At 37.6% G+C, this 14,078-nt stretch overlaps 1 protein-coding gene across 3 annotated transcripts in view; it reads left to right on the forward strand.

The window, feature by feature from the left end:
- The window catches only part of P2RY12 (purinergic receptor P2Y12), a 45,265-nt gene extending 31,788 nt beyond the window's left edge, over positions 1–13,477 (forward strand). Inside the window, exons 1-3 of one of the 3 annotated variants that reach the window (XM_008707118.2) lie at positions 245–960; positions 9,181–9,346; positions 11,410–13,477. In XM_008707118.2, the coding sequence (XP_008705340.2) occupies positions 11,433–12,452 (1,020 nt within the window). In that variant the 5' untranslated portion in view covers positions 245–960; positions 9,181–9,346; positions 11,410–11,432 and the 3' untranslated portion in view covers positions 12,453–13,477. Of the gene's footprint in view, positions 1–244; positions 961–9,180; positions 9,347–11,409 lie in introns of those variants that run through there. The other 2 variants (XM_008707111.2, XM_008707123.2) reach the window with 2 other exon arrangements.
- The last annotated feature ends 601 nt before the right edge of the window (positions 13,478–14,078 follow it).

Here is a 14,078-nt window from a genome sequence, read left to right on the forward strand (position 1 = left end):
TATGAGCTTAAATAAGGATGGTAAAGGGGCGCCTTGGGTGGCTCAGTTAAGCATCTGCCTTCGGCTCAGGTGATGATCCCAGGGTCCTGGGATCAAGCCCCACATTGGGCTCCCTGCTCATCAGGGAGCCTGCTTCTCCCTCCATCTGTACTCTCTCTCTCTCTGTCAAATAAATAAAAATCTTAAAAAAAAAAAAAAAAAAGGATGGTAAAGAATTGAAGAAATGGAACTTTTCCAGACTAAGGGTTATCCAAATCCTTCTTTAGTACTTCACTTATGCTTACTGTAGAAAATTTGGGAAGAATGAAAAAAAAAAGAGAGAAGAAAATTAAAATTACCTATATCTATCTATACAACATGGTATTTTAATAAAAGGAATACTATAAATGGAACCAAGGCCTTAAAATTTCAATGTGCTTATTCATATTTCAATATGACAGTCATTCAGGAGAGGAAACACTCTGGTGACAGTGCCATGTAGGACTCTGATAAAGACTGTGCTAAGAGGAAGGGCAAAAGACAGCACAATGGGAGCAAATGCATTAAGGCTCTTTACCCCCTGTCTCTGTGGTGCTCTTCTTATTTAGGATTTTCAAAATATCTTTGGTAATCTTCTTCAACTGATGCCTCGCTTCGTCACGCTCTTTGCCCACTCCATAAAGAAGGATTGTGCGCTGGTTACATTCATGACTTGAAGATTCATCCTGAAAAACAGAAAAAAACATTTTGAAACCCTTGTTTGCAGGGGTGGGGTTGCATTTCACATCCATGAAATGCACTAACCACAGCATCTCCATGCTGGCTTGCGCTGGTGGCATCCCGCCCACCTTTCAATTCACCTCAACCTCCACTGGCAACACCCTTGTTTTTCCAGTTTGGAACTTGCTAAAGTTTAAAAAAAAAAGTGTCAACTGACCTGAAGTCTTAATAGAAGCATTTGATGTGGGCGTACCCTACAGAGTAAGTTTTGACTCTTGAAAACTTTTCATTGTTTAAAATTTGACATGGTAATAATTTCACATCATATTACATATTATCTAGTCATACGTCTTCCTTACGGAAAATGTTATTTCTTAGCAAGCTTGGTTTTCTATATATGGCATCATTAAATATTTTATATTTTTTTAAAAAATGATCTTGCTAGGACCCTCAGGTACTTTGAGGGAAAAAAAAATGTTCCATTGGCTTCCAAAATGACTGTGTGAGGTGTATGTATATTTATTTCCAAATGACAAAACGGTAAAGAAGGTAGGTCTCATTAGGTGTGAGGCAAATAACTGGAAATGCACACATGTTCTGCACCACCTTCCTCTACTGGACCACCTCCGCCCCTGCCCCACAGACACAGTAAATTCAAGCACTATTTTTCCCACAAGGGAAAAGAAATAACTTAGAGACAGCATAACAAAAACACATACATACCACTGAACACATCCTATACTCTTCCATTTTCTTCATAAAATTCCAAGCTCTGTCTCAGTACAACCCCTTTTCATAGTTTTTTGTACATGTTTGCCCATGTTAGGCACTTATCCTTCCTAACAGTATCTAATTCTAAGGAGCTTGCATGAGCAAAGACTATTTCCGAGGGAAGATTAACTGTACTGTGTTCAGAATGGCTACAAAAAAGAGCAAAAGCCTTGAGACTCGGAGTATTCTAAGCTTCGCTTGACTTATTTAAAAAATAAAACAAAACAAAAACTCTGCACTCTGCACAAAGTTGCAGCTTGCTTCTGTCCTCTTGAAATAAGAGCCTGTTTTCTCTCTCAGCTTCTGTCACTTTCCATCAGGTCACCACTTTTCTTTGCATTGATTCCTCTTCTATTACACACTCCTAGAAACACGAATTTGTAAACCCTGATGATCCATCTTGCTACCCTGTGCAGGAATAATCAGTAATGTTTCAGGTGTTCAAATTTGCTTCTTTAAAAAAAAAAAAAAAAAAGAGCTAGGAGCAGGTATCTTCTAGAAGTTGTTATTATTTTGTATTCTGAATATCCAAATCTCCTCCGAGGTTTTAAAAGACAGATCTAATCACAGGATAAAGTCAAAACAGATAGTGATTCCCACATTTCATTGCACACCTGAATGATCTGAGCTGCTTAGTAATCTCCAATTTTTGTTGTCATTACAGAGCATTACTGATATCTTTCTTTTTTTTGTCTGGTGGGATGTGTACATATGAGCCCTGGAAGGGAACAGGAGGAGATGGAGAAAACTGTACAAAACTCAGGCAGGGGAGGCACCTGGGTAGCTCAGTCAGTTAAGCACCTGTCTTCAGCTCAGGTCATGATCTGGGTGTTCTGGAACCCAGCCCCACGTCTGGCTCCCTGCTCAGTGGGGAGTCTGCTTCTCCCTCTCCCTCTACCCTTTCCCCTGCTGGTGCGTTCCCCCTCTCTCCCCATCCCTCAGATAAAAAATAAAATCTTATTAAAAAAAAAACAAAAAAAACCCACAACCCTCAGACAGTGCCAGTCATGTGTCCTGGCAATTGTTTTCAGTCAAACAGTTCTAATGTAAACTTCTGTGTGATGAGTGATGGAAAGAAGTCAGCAAGGTTACTGAACAACTGCTTTTAGAGTACCTACTTATGGGAAGACAAGATGCTAGGAACCCTGAGAAACGACAAATGGTCCCTGTCCAGGAGGAGCACAGATTCAGTGTCACGAAAGTAGCATTTGCAGAGCTCGTCACAGACACATCAATACTATGGCTTCACCTGTACCAGTAACAGGTAGGAGAGAGCTCAGGGTAGGACAGAGCTGTGACTCAATTCAGGTTGTGCCATTTGTGAACTCCATGGTCCTTTGAGGCTTTCTGTCCTAATAAGCCTTTCTGGGCCTCAGATTCTTCCCCTGAAAAATGGGCTAATGCCACCCTTTTAAGATTTTTGTAAGAATAACTGAGATGATGTAAAACGCTTAGCAGCATTATCAGACAGACGCCACTGCCCCACTGCTGTCCATTCAGATTTCTACAGTTCCACTTCTCACTTGCATGCACCCCAGTTCCACACTGGACTGCGTTACTCAACATTTCCTCAAGACACTGAGGGTACTTCCTTCCTTTGCTGTTGCTCCTCCTGCCACCTAAAATACTCTCGACAGGCTGCCCCTCAACGCACTAAGTGCTGTGCACAATTACAGCCTCAGGTCCCTCACTGTCACCTCAGTTAGTGAAAGCCCTCAGCACAGGAGGAGTGGGGAAGGGAGGAGAGCCTTTGGAGCACTTGCCACAGGGTAATTCACTTTTGATCTACTAGTTTAATGTCCCTCCCTGCTAGACTGTCAGTTTGTGAGGGAGAATCCCAGGTCTGTTTTATTCACATTATATTCTCCTTAGAAGGCACTAATTAGGTACTTAATATATGCTGTTAGGGATAAGAGCAATATGTTCTCTTTGGGAGGGAGGGAAGAACCAAGAGAGCAGAGATATGAAGGAGATAAATGAGCCATCAGATGACGCACACATACTCTCCATAATTAATAAGATGAATGGACAAGTGAAAGTCACAGAAGTCAGGGGACATTTAACATTGGGGGCCATCAACAGTGTCAAATGCAGTAAGAAATTACAATGGATGTTGCCTCTCTGACTTGAGTACTAAAAAAAAAAAAAAAAAAAAAAAAAAAAAAAAAAACTACTTACGAGCCTCAAAAGAGAAGTTTCTCTAGAGTAGTAGGGGACAGAAAGCCGGAAACAGGGTTGTAGTAAGAGTAGATGGTGAAATGGTAAAGGTGAGGGAAGTAACCCACACTTACTAGTAGTTGGGCATGAAGCTTGAAAGGTGGGGGAGGAAAGATATATTAGGATAACCAACGATGTTTCAGAGAAAGGAATCTCCATGAAGGAAATCCAGTTTGGGGGGCGGGGGTAGATAACTCATAATGAAGGTAGAAAACAATGGCTGCATGTTTGGATTAACGTGGAAAGAAGACAGGGACAACTTTCGACTTACACACAGAGGAAAAAGAAAACTGGTGAGAATAATACAGGGAAATTTGGAGATAAAGAAATAAGGAAACTGAAGAATCTTGTATCAGTTCATTGGCCCTCATCTGCTCCGGGAGTTGGGCCAGAAGCAGAGCGAAGAGTTGAGAGTGAGTGGAAGAAATTAAAAAGCAAGAGCAACATGGCTTTAGCTGCAAAAGAACCACCATCAGCCTCTACATGGGGCCTGAAGACCATATTTGTGTCTGATATTAATATTTTTAGGTATATCATGATAGCTGTTACTGGTCTTCAAAGAGGAAAGGCAGAGATAGTTTAAAAGCAACTGTTTTTCACTGGCTTACAAAATTTATATCAACTTTTTGTACTTGTCAAAAATATGTCTTCAAGTAGCAATTCATACTACATGAGAACAAGGTCAACCTTAGAAAATGGACCAAATATTTCCAAAGGTATCAATGAGTTCTGCTCCTTCAACTAGGTATTAAAACCCCTCAAGCTGCATAGTTGTAAGTAATATCAATGACTGGAGATCAGTACCAAAGAATTACTCTCTTATTTATACCCTGAAGGACAGACTTGTTGGGCAGAAAAGAGAATCAACTGGACAGTCCATAGAAGTCTAGCCACCCCTCTCATGCCAGCCCGCTGTTGTGCTTAGGTTGGACAGGTCATCTCACCTATAAACTAACTTCTGAAAATTGCATCCCCAGGATCAATTTCTCTTTTTCTCCAGAAAATATCTGACACTCACAAAGACTAGTGATCAAGAAACTAGGGGGATACATGTCCAAAAAGCCCTAGAAGGCTTGTAGTACTACAGAAATTAAAATAGATCTCTTGAGCCAAATACCCTTAGAAGGAAGAACTGGAGTTAACTGAATGAAATGAAATCTCTTCTAAGTCATCACCAAAACATAAGTGATTAGAAATGTTGCCAAAACATGCGTGTGTTCATAAGATGTGATAACAGATATGAGATAATCAGAGATGTTTATTCTCCTTTTACCTCATTCATACTTCCTGGTATTTCTACAGTGCCCCAATAATCACGGAATTTCAAAATTAATAAATTAATGTTCTTTTTAAAAAGAGATTTAAAAAGGAATCCCACTCTAGATGTGCTTCCTTTTCTTCCAAACACTAAGACAAAATAGATGAAGTGAATGCAATGGTCCTCCGAATAAAACAAAATACAGCATTTCATACTTCCCAACACTCTGTAAATAAAGTGCACAGAGTACCCCACCCCAACTCCCAGAAAAGTAGTAAAAACCACATTTTAAGGGATCCCTGGGAGGCGCTGTTCGTTAAGCATCCGAATCTCAGATTTTGGCTCAGGTCGTGATCTCAAAATCATGAGATGGAGCCCCGTGTCTGGCTCCACACTCAGCACAGAGTACGCTTAAGACTCTCTCCCCGCCCCTCCCCACCGCCAGGATGTACAGGCTCTCTCAAAAAAAAAATAAATAAATCTTAAAAACAAAATACTTTTTAAAAACAACAGAGTGATTGACATAAAAATTGTGCTTTAGTTCATCTATTTTTCATATAAAAATTGTGCTTTAACCTATTTAAATGAAAACTGTTAAGAGGCCTAAAAAATTTCTTTTAGCTTAGTCTTTCAATATGTCACTTTATTCTGTTTAGAATGAATTAACTTCAAATAAATGTTACATGAGTGATAAGCCTTGGGCAGGGGTGTAAGAAGGGAGTGACATGCATGGGGAGGCTGTGTCAGAGGAACAAGAAATTAGCAGCGTCTTCTCATTCATTACCTAAAATGGAGTAACTTCTTTAAATTCAGAAAATAGGAGACTCCTTTTATTAGATTTATATAGGAAACTTTTTTTCTACAATAGCTTATAGCCCATGGTATGGCTGAAATGACAGCTTTATCCAACAGGCTCAATGTATCCTAGGAGCACAATGCAATGAATGTCAGTGGGGTTGACCACACACACACACACACACACACACACACACACACACACACACAAAGTTCTCTGCTTTCAAAAGCAAAACAATCAAGCCAGGGATGACAAATAATTGGATCAACATAGCATTAACTTTTACTAACTACCCCAAACCCAGGACTCCTTACTTGTGGCATCTAATATATAACCTAAATTTCTATACTCTTAATAGGTGAAACCACTCGATTATGTAAGAACTGCCTTAAAATGCATGTATTGAAACACAACATCAACTAATGTCAAAATGACCACATTCTGAAACCATAAAATGTTACAACTAAAACAGCCTGAGACCTAATCAAATGTCTCAATTACATCTCCGTCCTCTGGCGCTAATCTGGTTCCACAAGGACCACCGGGTCCTACCAGTTCAAGACATGGCTCTCTTGAGTTCAGAGTAATCCCAGCTGAAGTAAATATTTTTCAGATGAGCAGACTACCATTAACAGATGTGGCAAAATAAGTAAACCAATTAAACCACTTACATGTAAAAATTCTGGGGTATAAATTCATTTTTCTAAGTCATCTCAATCACAGAAATAAACCAAATCAAAATTAGTCCTCTCCAATGGTAACACAGACAATTACAAACTGCACATGCTGTTCTTATTAATGAGACTGAAGTGCACAACTTGATCTACTTCAATTGGTAGGATAATATACTTGACCCTTGAAAAATACAGGTTTGAATTTTGTGGGTCCACTTACGTGCAGATTTTATCAATAAATACAGTAAGTACTATAAATGTATTTTCTCTTAAGATATTCTTAATAACATTTTTCTCTAGCTTATTTTATTGTAATACAGTATATAACACATATAACATACAAAATACATGTTAATCAACTGCTTACATTATCAGTAAGGCTTCCACCAACAATGGGCTACTAATAGGTTTTTGGAAAAGTCAAAAGTTATATGCATATATCAACGAAACATCAATTTCAAACTTAAAAAAAAAATTAAGTTCTGTGCAAATTTTCAACTACTATAGCCCCTAACCCCCATGTTGTTCAAGGGTTAACAGTGTACTTTTATAATCTGAAAGGCTTCTCACCTAAAGATTTTAGTCACTTTCAGAGTCAAGTGGCCTACAGATAGGTATGGTTCTAAATGAAAGTCAAAGGCAAGTTCATTTAGACCAAGAGCTGGAAGCTTTCATTCACCCCTCAAATCCCTAGTCATAGCCTTCTAGGAATTTGGAAACAAATTCTTCAGAAAGTAGTACGATTTCTGTATCCTAAAGTAGTGTTCATTTATATGGCATATTAATCTGTTGAAATCAATCATGATTTTTTTTTTCACAAGCCTTGTTTCATATGAAATCTTAAAAATACTTCATAAACATCCTTTAGACTAAAGTTTACAATTTGCTGTACCGGCAAGTATGACTTCTATTTTCTTGAAAAACATACGACTATTCCATTCATGACATTTACCTCTCGCTCCTGGGCCTCAGGGCGGGGAGAGGGGGGCTTGTGCAGACTGTGAGATGAGGAGGATTTCTACAGCACAATGGTTACAAATGTAGGCTCTGAGATCAGACGTCATGGGTTAGCATGGGGTCTCTAACTTCACTGCTCTGCTCCTCAGTTTCCATCATGCAGAGAATGGAAATAGTATGAAATAATACTCTTCAGAGAGTAACTGAGATCATAAAATAAGTCATGACAATATAAGGGGTCAAATGTTGGCTATTATTATTCTGAAGTGTACATAGGCATAAAAGTGTTTTCCAAAAGTATAATTTTGTGTCTCCAAACCAACTAACAACTATTAAAATTTGTTAACTGCAATAAATTTCAAAACAAAAATAACTTAAAACTACCCACTTTTCCAGGGCACCTGGGTGGCTCAGTCAATTGAGCAATCTACTCTGGTTTTGGCTCAGGTCACGAGATCAAACCCAACAGCTGGCTCCATGTTCAGCATGGACTCCGCTTGAGATTCTCTCTCCCTCTGCCCTGCCCCTGCGTGCTCTCTCTCTCTTGCTCTAAATAAATAAATAGATAAAATCTTTTAAAAAAAGAAAAAAGAAGAATATCCACTTTTCCAAGAGTTTAATATCAACCTCTAGATGACTAACAGATCGGGATCATTATGTGACTGAATGTCTGACTGAAATTACTCAAATTTATAGCTTAACTACAAACTCTCAATGCCAACAAAATTCTCAGGGCAGTGTAAATCCATAATCTTCAAACTTCACTGTGCATGAGCTTCACTTGGAAGTTGGATTTCATTAAAGTATAGCTAAGAGGTACACCCCGAGTTTCTGAGTCACTGGAGCCAGGTTCATGCCCAAGAATGTGCATTTGTCACAACTTCTTAGCCGATGCTGAGCTGCTATTCTGCTCTTTGAAAATTGGTATCAAAGATGATTTAAACACATGCAGCGACAGACAGACTCAAAACTCCAAAGAAAGAAGTAACCAAAATCCAGTAGATTCACCCAAGTGGATCTACTAGAAACAAAAGAACATTATAGTTTGAAATACTGTATGTGTCTGTGTGAGCACCAAAAACAGTATTTACATAAAGGCATTAATGAAACAGGGATCCCTTTATTTAATGATATATTCCCCCCAAACCAAAGCAAGGTTACAAAAAAATTGTTTATATTTAAATCCTATTTAAGAAAAGCACGAAAGACACTTTATATAATAAGTCTGGCAAAGGAGACAACTGTTTTTCTTTTTTAATGTAATTTTGGAATCTTAAAATTTATAATGAGAGGAAACTGTTTCACGTACAAAGACTTGATCAAACACAGATTTAAAATAATAACATTATTAACCAGGAAAAAAACAAGGAGCAAGAGACTTAACATCCGTAACAAGCACACATTTCGAGTTAATGTAATTACCTGTTATAAGGCAATATATCACCCAGCTTTAGCACAGTATGTTTTCAGGTAAATAATCATCTGAGAAAGCAAGCCTGCAACCTCTCCAGGAAGCAGACTTCAAAAAGCTTGATCTCAACATGGATTTATCATGTGCATGAACAATAACGAAAAGAACTCATAAAGCATCAAAGTCTATGGCAGGTTTCAGCAAAAAGCAGCAAGATTTTAAAATTGCTTCTTAAAAGATGAATTCTTACCCACCCTGCCCCACATTTCCCGGGGAAATAAAAGCAGAAGTCCTAAAAGGGGCCAGACGGAAATACAGTGTCTGCACAGCTTTGAGTCCAGGGCATTGGAAGGTAATTTCTGACTGTGAAGTCCTCTCTTCCTCTCTTTCTCTCTAGAACACTCAAGATTTACTGATGAAAACTCAGCAGATACTCGATCATAAGGAGTTATAACAACTAAACTAAGACATTGAAAGGAAAATACCAGATGCCACTCTGCAGGACATATTAAACGCCACTTAATGGATACATTTAAATCCTCCTGAATCAACAGAGTAACCAGGTAACTTTATATCTAAAAGTATTTGACAAATCTGTGTGTTTACAGGATGATAGGTGTGTACATGTTTGTCAAGTTTTCTTAAAATTAGAAACCTTTAATAATAATTGATACCAATTCATGTACTTATTTGGAATAAAATTTAAAATACAAGCTGTATTAATGCTGTTAGAGACAACCACTAACTTCTTCATTAAATACAAACACACACAAAACATGGAAATAAAATATAAATGGTCTTATTTTACCTCAAGTGGAAAGTGAGCCTTAAATATAGACAGATGGAGGTGATACTCTTGATATCAAGACTACTCATTAAATAAGATACAGTCCATGCAAAATTAGCATTCCCAACGCATCATTTCCAAAAATATCAGAGAATGCACAAAATAGAGTAAACCGCAGTAGCAAGGAAGCTTAAAATCTACCATCTTATCTCAATCTGATACTGAATTTTCTTTAGTATTTGTTTTTTAACTTAAACTGGGGAGGAGGTGTTGAAATTGAAGTCACAATTGTGACATGAATCTTTTATTTTCAATAATTAGACAATGAAATATTACATTTGTGGGGATTTAGTATTATCTTTACTTGCCATACTTTAGTCTTTCATGTGGACTTTAAAAAAAATATTTGGGTATGTATGGGGGCGCCTGGGTGGCACAGCGGTTAAGCGTCTGCCTTCGGCTCAGGGCGTGATCCCGGCATTATGGGATCGAGCCCCACATGAGGCTCCTCCACCATGAACCTGCTTCTTCCTCTCCCACTCCCCCTGCTTGTGTTCCCTCTCTCGCTGGCTGTCTCTATCTCTGTTGAATAAATAAATAAAATCTTTTAAATAAATAAATAAATAAATAATAAAAAAAAAATAAAAAATTTGGGTATGTATGAACATCACCAGGTCTTATATTTAGGAATAATACTGATACAGAATCAATTCCATTTGCCATCGATGAAATAAAAACATTACAAATTTCATTTTAAATTTCAAAACTTAGATGCAAGATAATGTATTCAAGTAAAGTGTTAGTTTTCTTTTATAGCCACCGGTTGTGGTATAATAACCTAGGGAACCAGACACGGATGTGGTTTTCATATTTTATTTTAGCTATGATTATATACTCTATATACCTGGAAAGTATGCCCCGGCTGTTTTGAAGAACACCACTTGATGACCACTTCATTTTGTTTACTGTTTTTTTTTTTAATTGAATGATATTCAACAAAATGTATGTAAAAACTTCAAATATATGTGCAAAGTCAGAAGTAAGATATATGTGGGTTAAAGTATTTGAGCTAAAGAATGAGTCTGAGGCTGACTGGATAACTGAGCAATATGCAGGCAGAAATATCTTCCAATTATAAAGTTTTATATCTGATTTAATATTTAACAAAAATTCTCTACAAGTGATTTTATACAAATTTCTTCCCACTTTTTAATAGCCAATTATGAGTCACTTCTCCTTAGAACACTTTGATGGTATCAGAGCAAATGAAGGCCGGGAATAATGAGAATGCAGGGAAAGTGACTGTGAATAGAAACAAAAAAGCTCAATGGCATGGAAATGAAGCTGGAAAGGAATAAAAGCACAGTCCATGTTTCTCTTCCCATTTCTATACACTGTGCTCATTTGCCTAACAAAACGTCCTTTAAGAGGCAAACATTTAGCAAATGAGAAATACAAAGTATCTATACCTTCATACAACATACTTCAGGCCATTTTATTTGGTATTTGCCACAATTAAGTATGCTGAGATTCAATTTTCTGTATTCTTACTGTCACAATAAGGATCAGAAACTTCAATTTTTAGAGAAGACTGTCCAGAAAAGTTACACAGAGAGCACCTGGGTAGCTCGGTAGGTTAAGCATCTGCCTTGGGCTCGCATTGGGCTCCCTGCTCAGTGGGGAGTCTGCTTCTCCCTCTGCCCCTCCCCTTGCCCTTATGCTCCCCCTCCAGCTCTCTTGCTCTCTCTCAAATAAATATATAACATTTAAAAAAAAAAAAAGTTACACAAAATCAACAGTCTGGGACTGAAAATAACAATCCTTACTCTCCTCCCTTAGGCAGCAAAGAAGAAACACAAGCCATGGACAACCTCACCTCTGTGGCTGGGAATGGCAGCCTGTGCGCCAGAGATTACAAGATCACCCAGGTCCTCTTCCCGCTCCTCTACACTGTCCTGTTTTTTGTTGGACTCATCACAAACAGCCTGGCAATGAGGATTTTCTTTCAAATCCGCAGTAAATCCAACTTTATTATTTTTCTTAAGAACACAGTCATTTCTGATCTTCTCATGATTCTGACTTTTCCATTCAAAATTCTCAGTGACGCCAAACTGGGAACAGGACCACTGAGAACCTTTGTGTGCCAAGTGACCTCTGTCATATTTTATTTCACAATGTACATCAGTATTTCATTCCTAGGACTCATAACTATTGATCGCTACCAGAAAACCACCAGGCCATTTAAGATGTCCAACCCCAACAATCTCTTGGGGGCTAAAATTCTCTCCGTTGTAATTTGGGCATTCATGTTCTTACTCTCTTTGCCCAACATGATTCTGACCAACAGGAGGCCGAGAGACAAAAATGTGAAGAAATGCTCTTTCCTCAAATCAGAGTTTGGTCTGGTCTGGCATGAAATAGTCAATTACATCTGTCAAGTGATTTTCTGGATTAATTTTTTAATTGTCATTGTATGTTATACACTCATTACAAAAGAACTGTACAGGTCATATGTGAGAACGAGGGGCGTAGGCAAAGTCCCCAAGAAAAAGGTAAACATCAAAGTTTTCATTATCATCGCTGTATTTTTTATTTGCTTTGTTCCTTTCCATTTTGCCCGCATTCCCTACACCCTGAGCCAAACCCGGGATGTCTTTGACTGCTCTGCTGAAAATACTCTGTTTTATGTTAAAGAGAGCACACTTTGGTTAACTTCCTTAAATGCATGCCTGGATCCATTCATCTACTTTTTCCTTTGCAAGTCCTTCAAAAATTCCTTGGTGAGTATGCTGAGGTGCACCGATTCTGCCACATCTCCATCCCAACAAAACAGGAAAAAAGAACAGGATGGTGGTGACCCAAGCGAAGAGACTCCGATGTAAACCACCTGAGGTAATATTTCAATCTATTAGTGTTTGGAACATCGAAAAGGAGAGCTCTGTGTAAAAATACTGACTAATTGTAAGTGGCGTAACAGTGACTCTCTGAACAAGTAGCAGAAAACAACAGAATTGTCATTTACTTGTCCGGTATTAAAAGCTATCTTAAAATGCAGAAAAAGAAACCTACCATGTAGATGTGTAGCAAAACAAACTGTATCTAATCATGGTGACAAGCCAAGCTGCGCAGAAGTCATGATGTAGAGTGCTGGCAAAGTGGATGACCATACAATACCTACTGTAATTTAACTACGTTATTGAACACAATGTAATTATCAAGTTAGAACCAACTAAGGAAGAATGATAAACCTGATAAAAATCGTCTGACTGAAAATTATACTAAGATGTACATACACCCCAGCCCCTAAATGCTGATCTACTGTGATACTCATTATAAAAATTTAAGTGGGACACCTTACAAAGAATATTAACTACTAACTTACTATCAGCAAAAGCCTAAGAAATTTAAACTAACTGAAATGGTAATTCGACTGAATGTTTTTAACTTTCATTAAAAAGACAGAAGTTTAAAAATACTTTTCCAATAAAAAGAACACAAATAGCAGTTATTAAGTTATTTTTATGACATTCTAATACCAAAAAACTGAGTATTTCCTTGATGCTAGAGAAACCAGTTTTATTAATGGTACAATGCCATCATTGCCACTTACCTTTATTAACTAGCTTCCAGAAACTACCTGCTACTTTGTTAATGAATATTTGCTTCAGTGAGAACAACAAATGTGATTATGTGGTTGCAAAGCATAACTATTAACAGAAAAGTGGTTAAAGTGTTTGTAATTACTGGTTTGTCACTTGTGTGTAATACAAAAAAAATGTATATTAAACTCTAAATCACACTTTGTTGGAATTTCTTTGTTCAAAGACATTAGATACCATGACTCATCTTTTATATACTCCTATGTTAAACATCAAACCCATTTAATAAAGGATAACTGTAAAAACTGTTTTATGACATGTTATTGGGCAAAGTCTCTATTGAGGGTGACATAACACATCAATTAGTTCATAAGTAAATGATAATGATGTATGATTCTACACAAGCCATAGTCACTATTTTTAATATAAACAAAATGTATAACACACTTAGAAGGTGACATTATTTATCTCAATTATTTATGATCCCCAGAGGTGATTCTCAAATGTAAGGCATGGATACCAATATCAAAATATGATGAGAAGGGGGGAAAAAGGGGATGAGTTGCAATATAAGGAAGTTCACTGAACTTCAGTATTAATTGATTTTTATCTAAATCCTCCACAATTTCTGCTGACCTAAATATCAGTGCAAAGTTGAACTCACTCAACTTTCTAAATGATATCTATTCTCGAGTGGCTGCATTTACTTCCCTGGCACTTCTACAAGCAAGCAATGAATGCTAGTGGCAATGCACAAAGAGGAATGCATCAAAAAAGATGCATATTCAACATACTGCTAGTCTAATTCTTGCCACGTAGACTAATGCCATTCACCCTAACATCACGCGTGTAAGTGTGCACATTCTGTAAGAACAGCAGGATAGTTAAGATGGAAGAAAACTAGAGATC

This window comes from Ursus maritimus, unplaced genomic scaffold, assembly GCF_017311325.1.
Source record: "Ursus maritimus isolate PB19 unplaced genomic scaffold, ASM1731132v1 scaffold_20, whole genome shotgun sequence".
Lineage (NCBI taxonomy): Eukaryota > Metazoa > Chordata > Mammalia > Carnivora > Ursidae > Ursus > Ursus maritimus.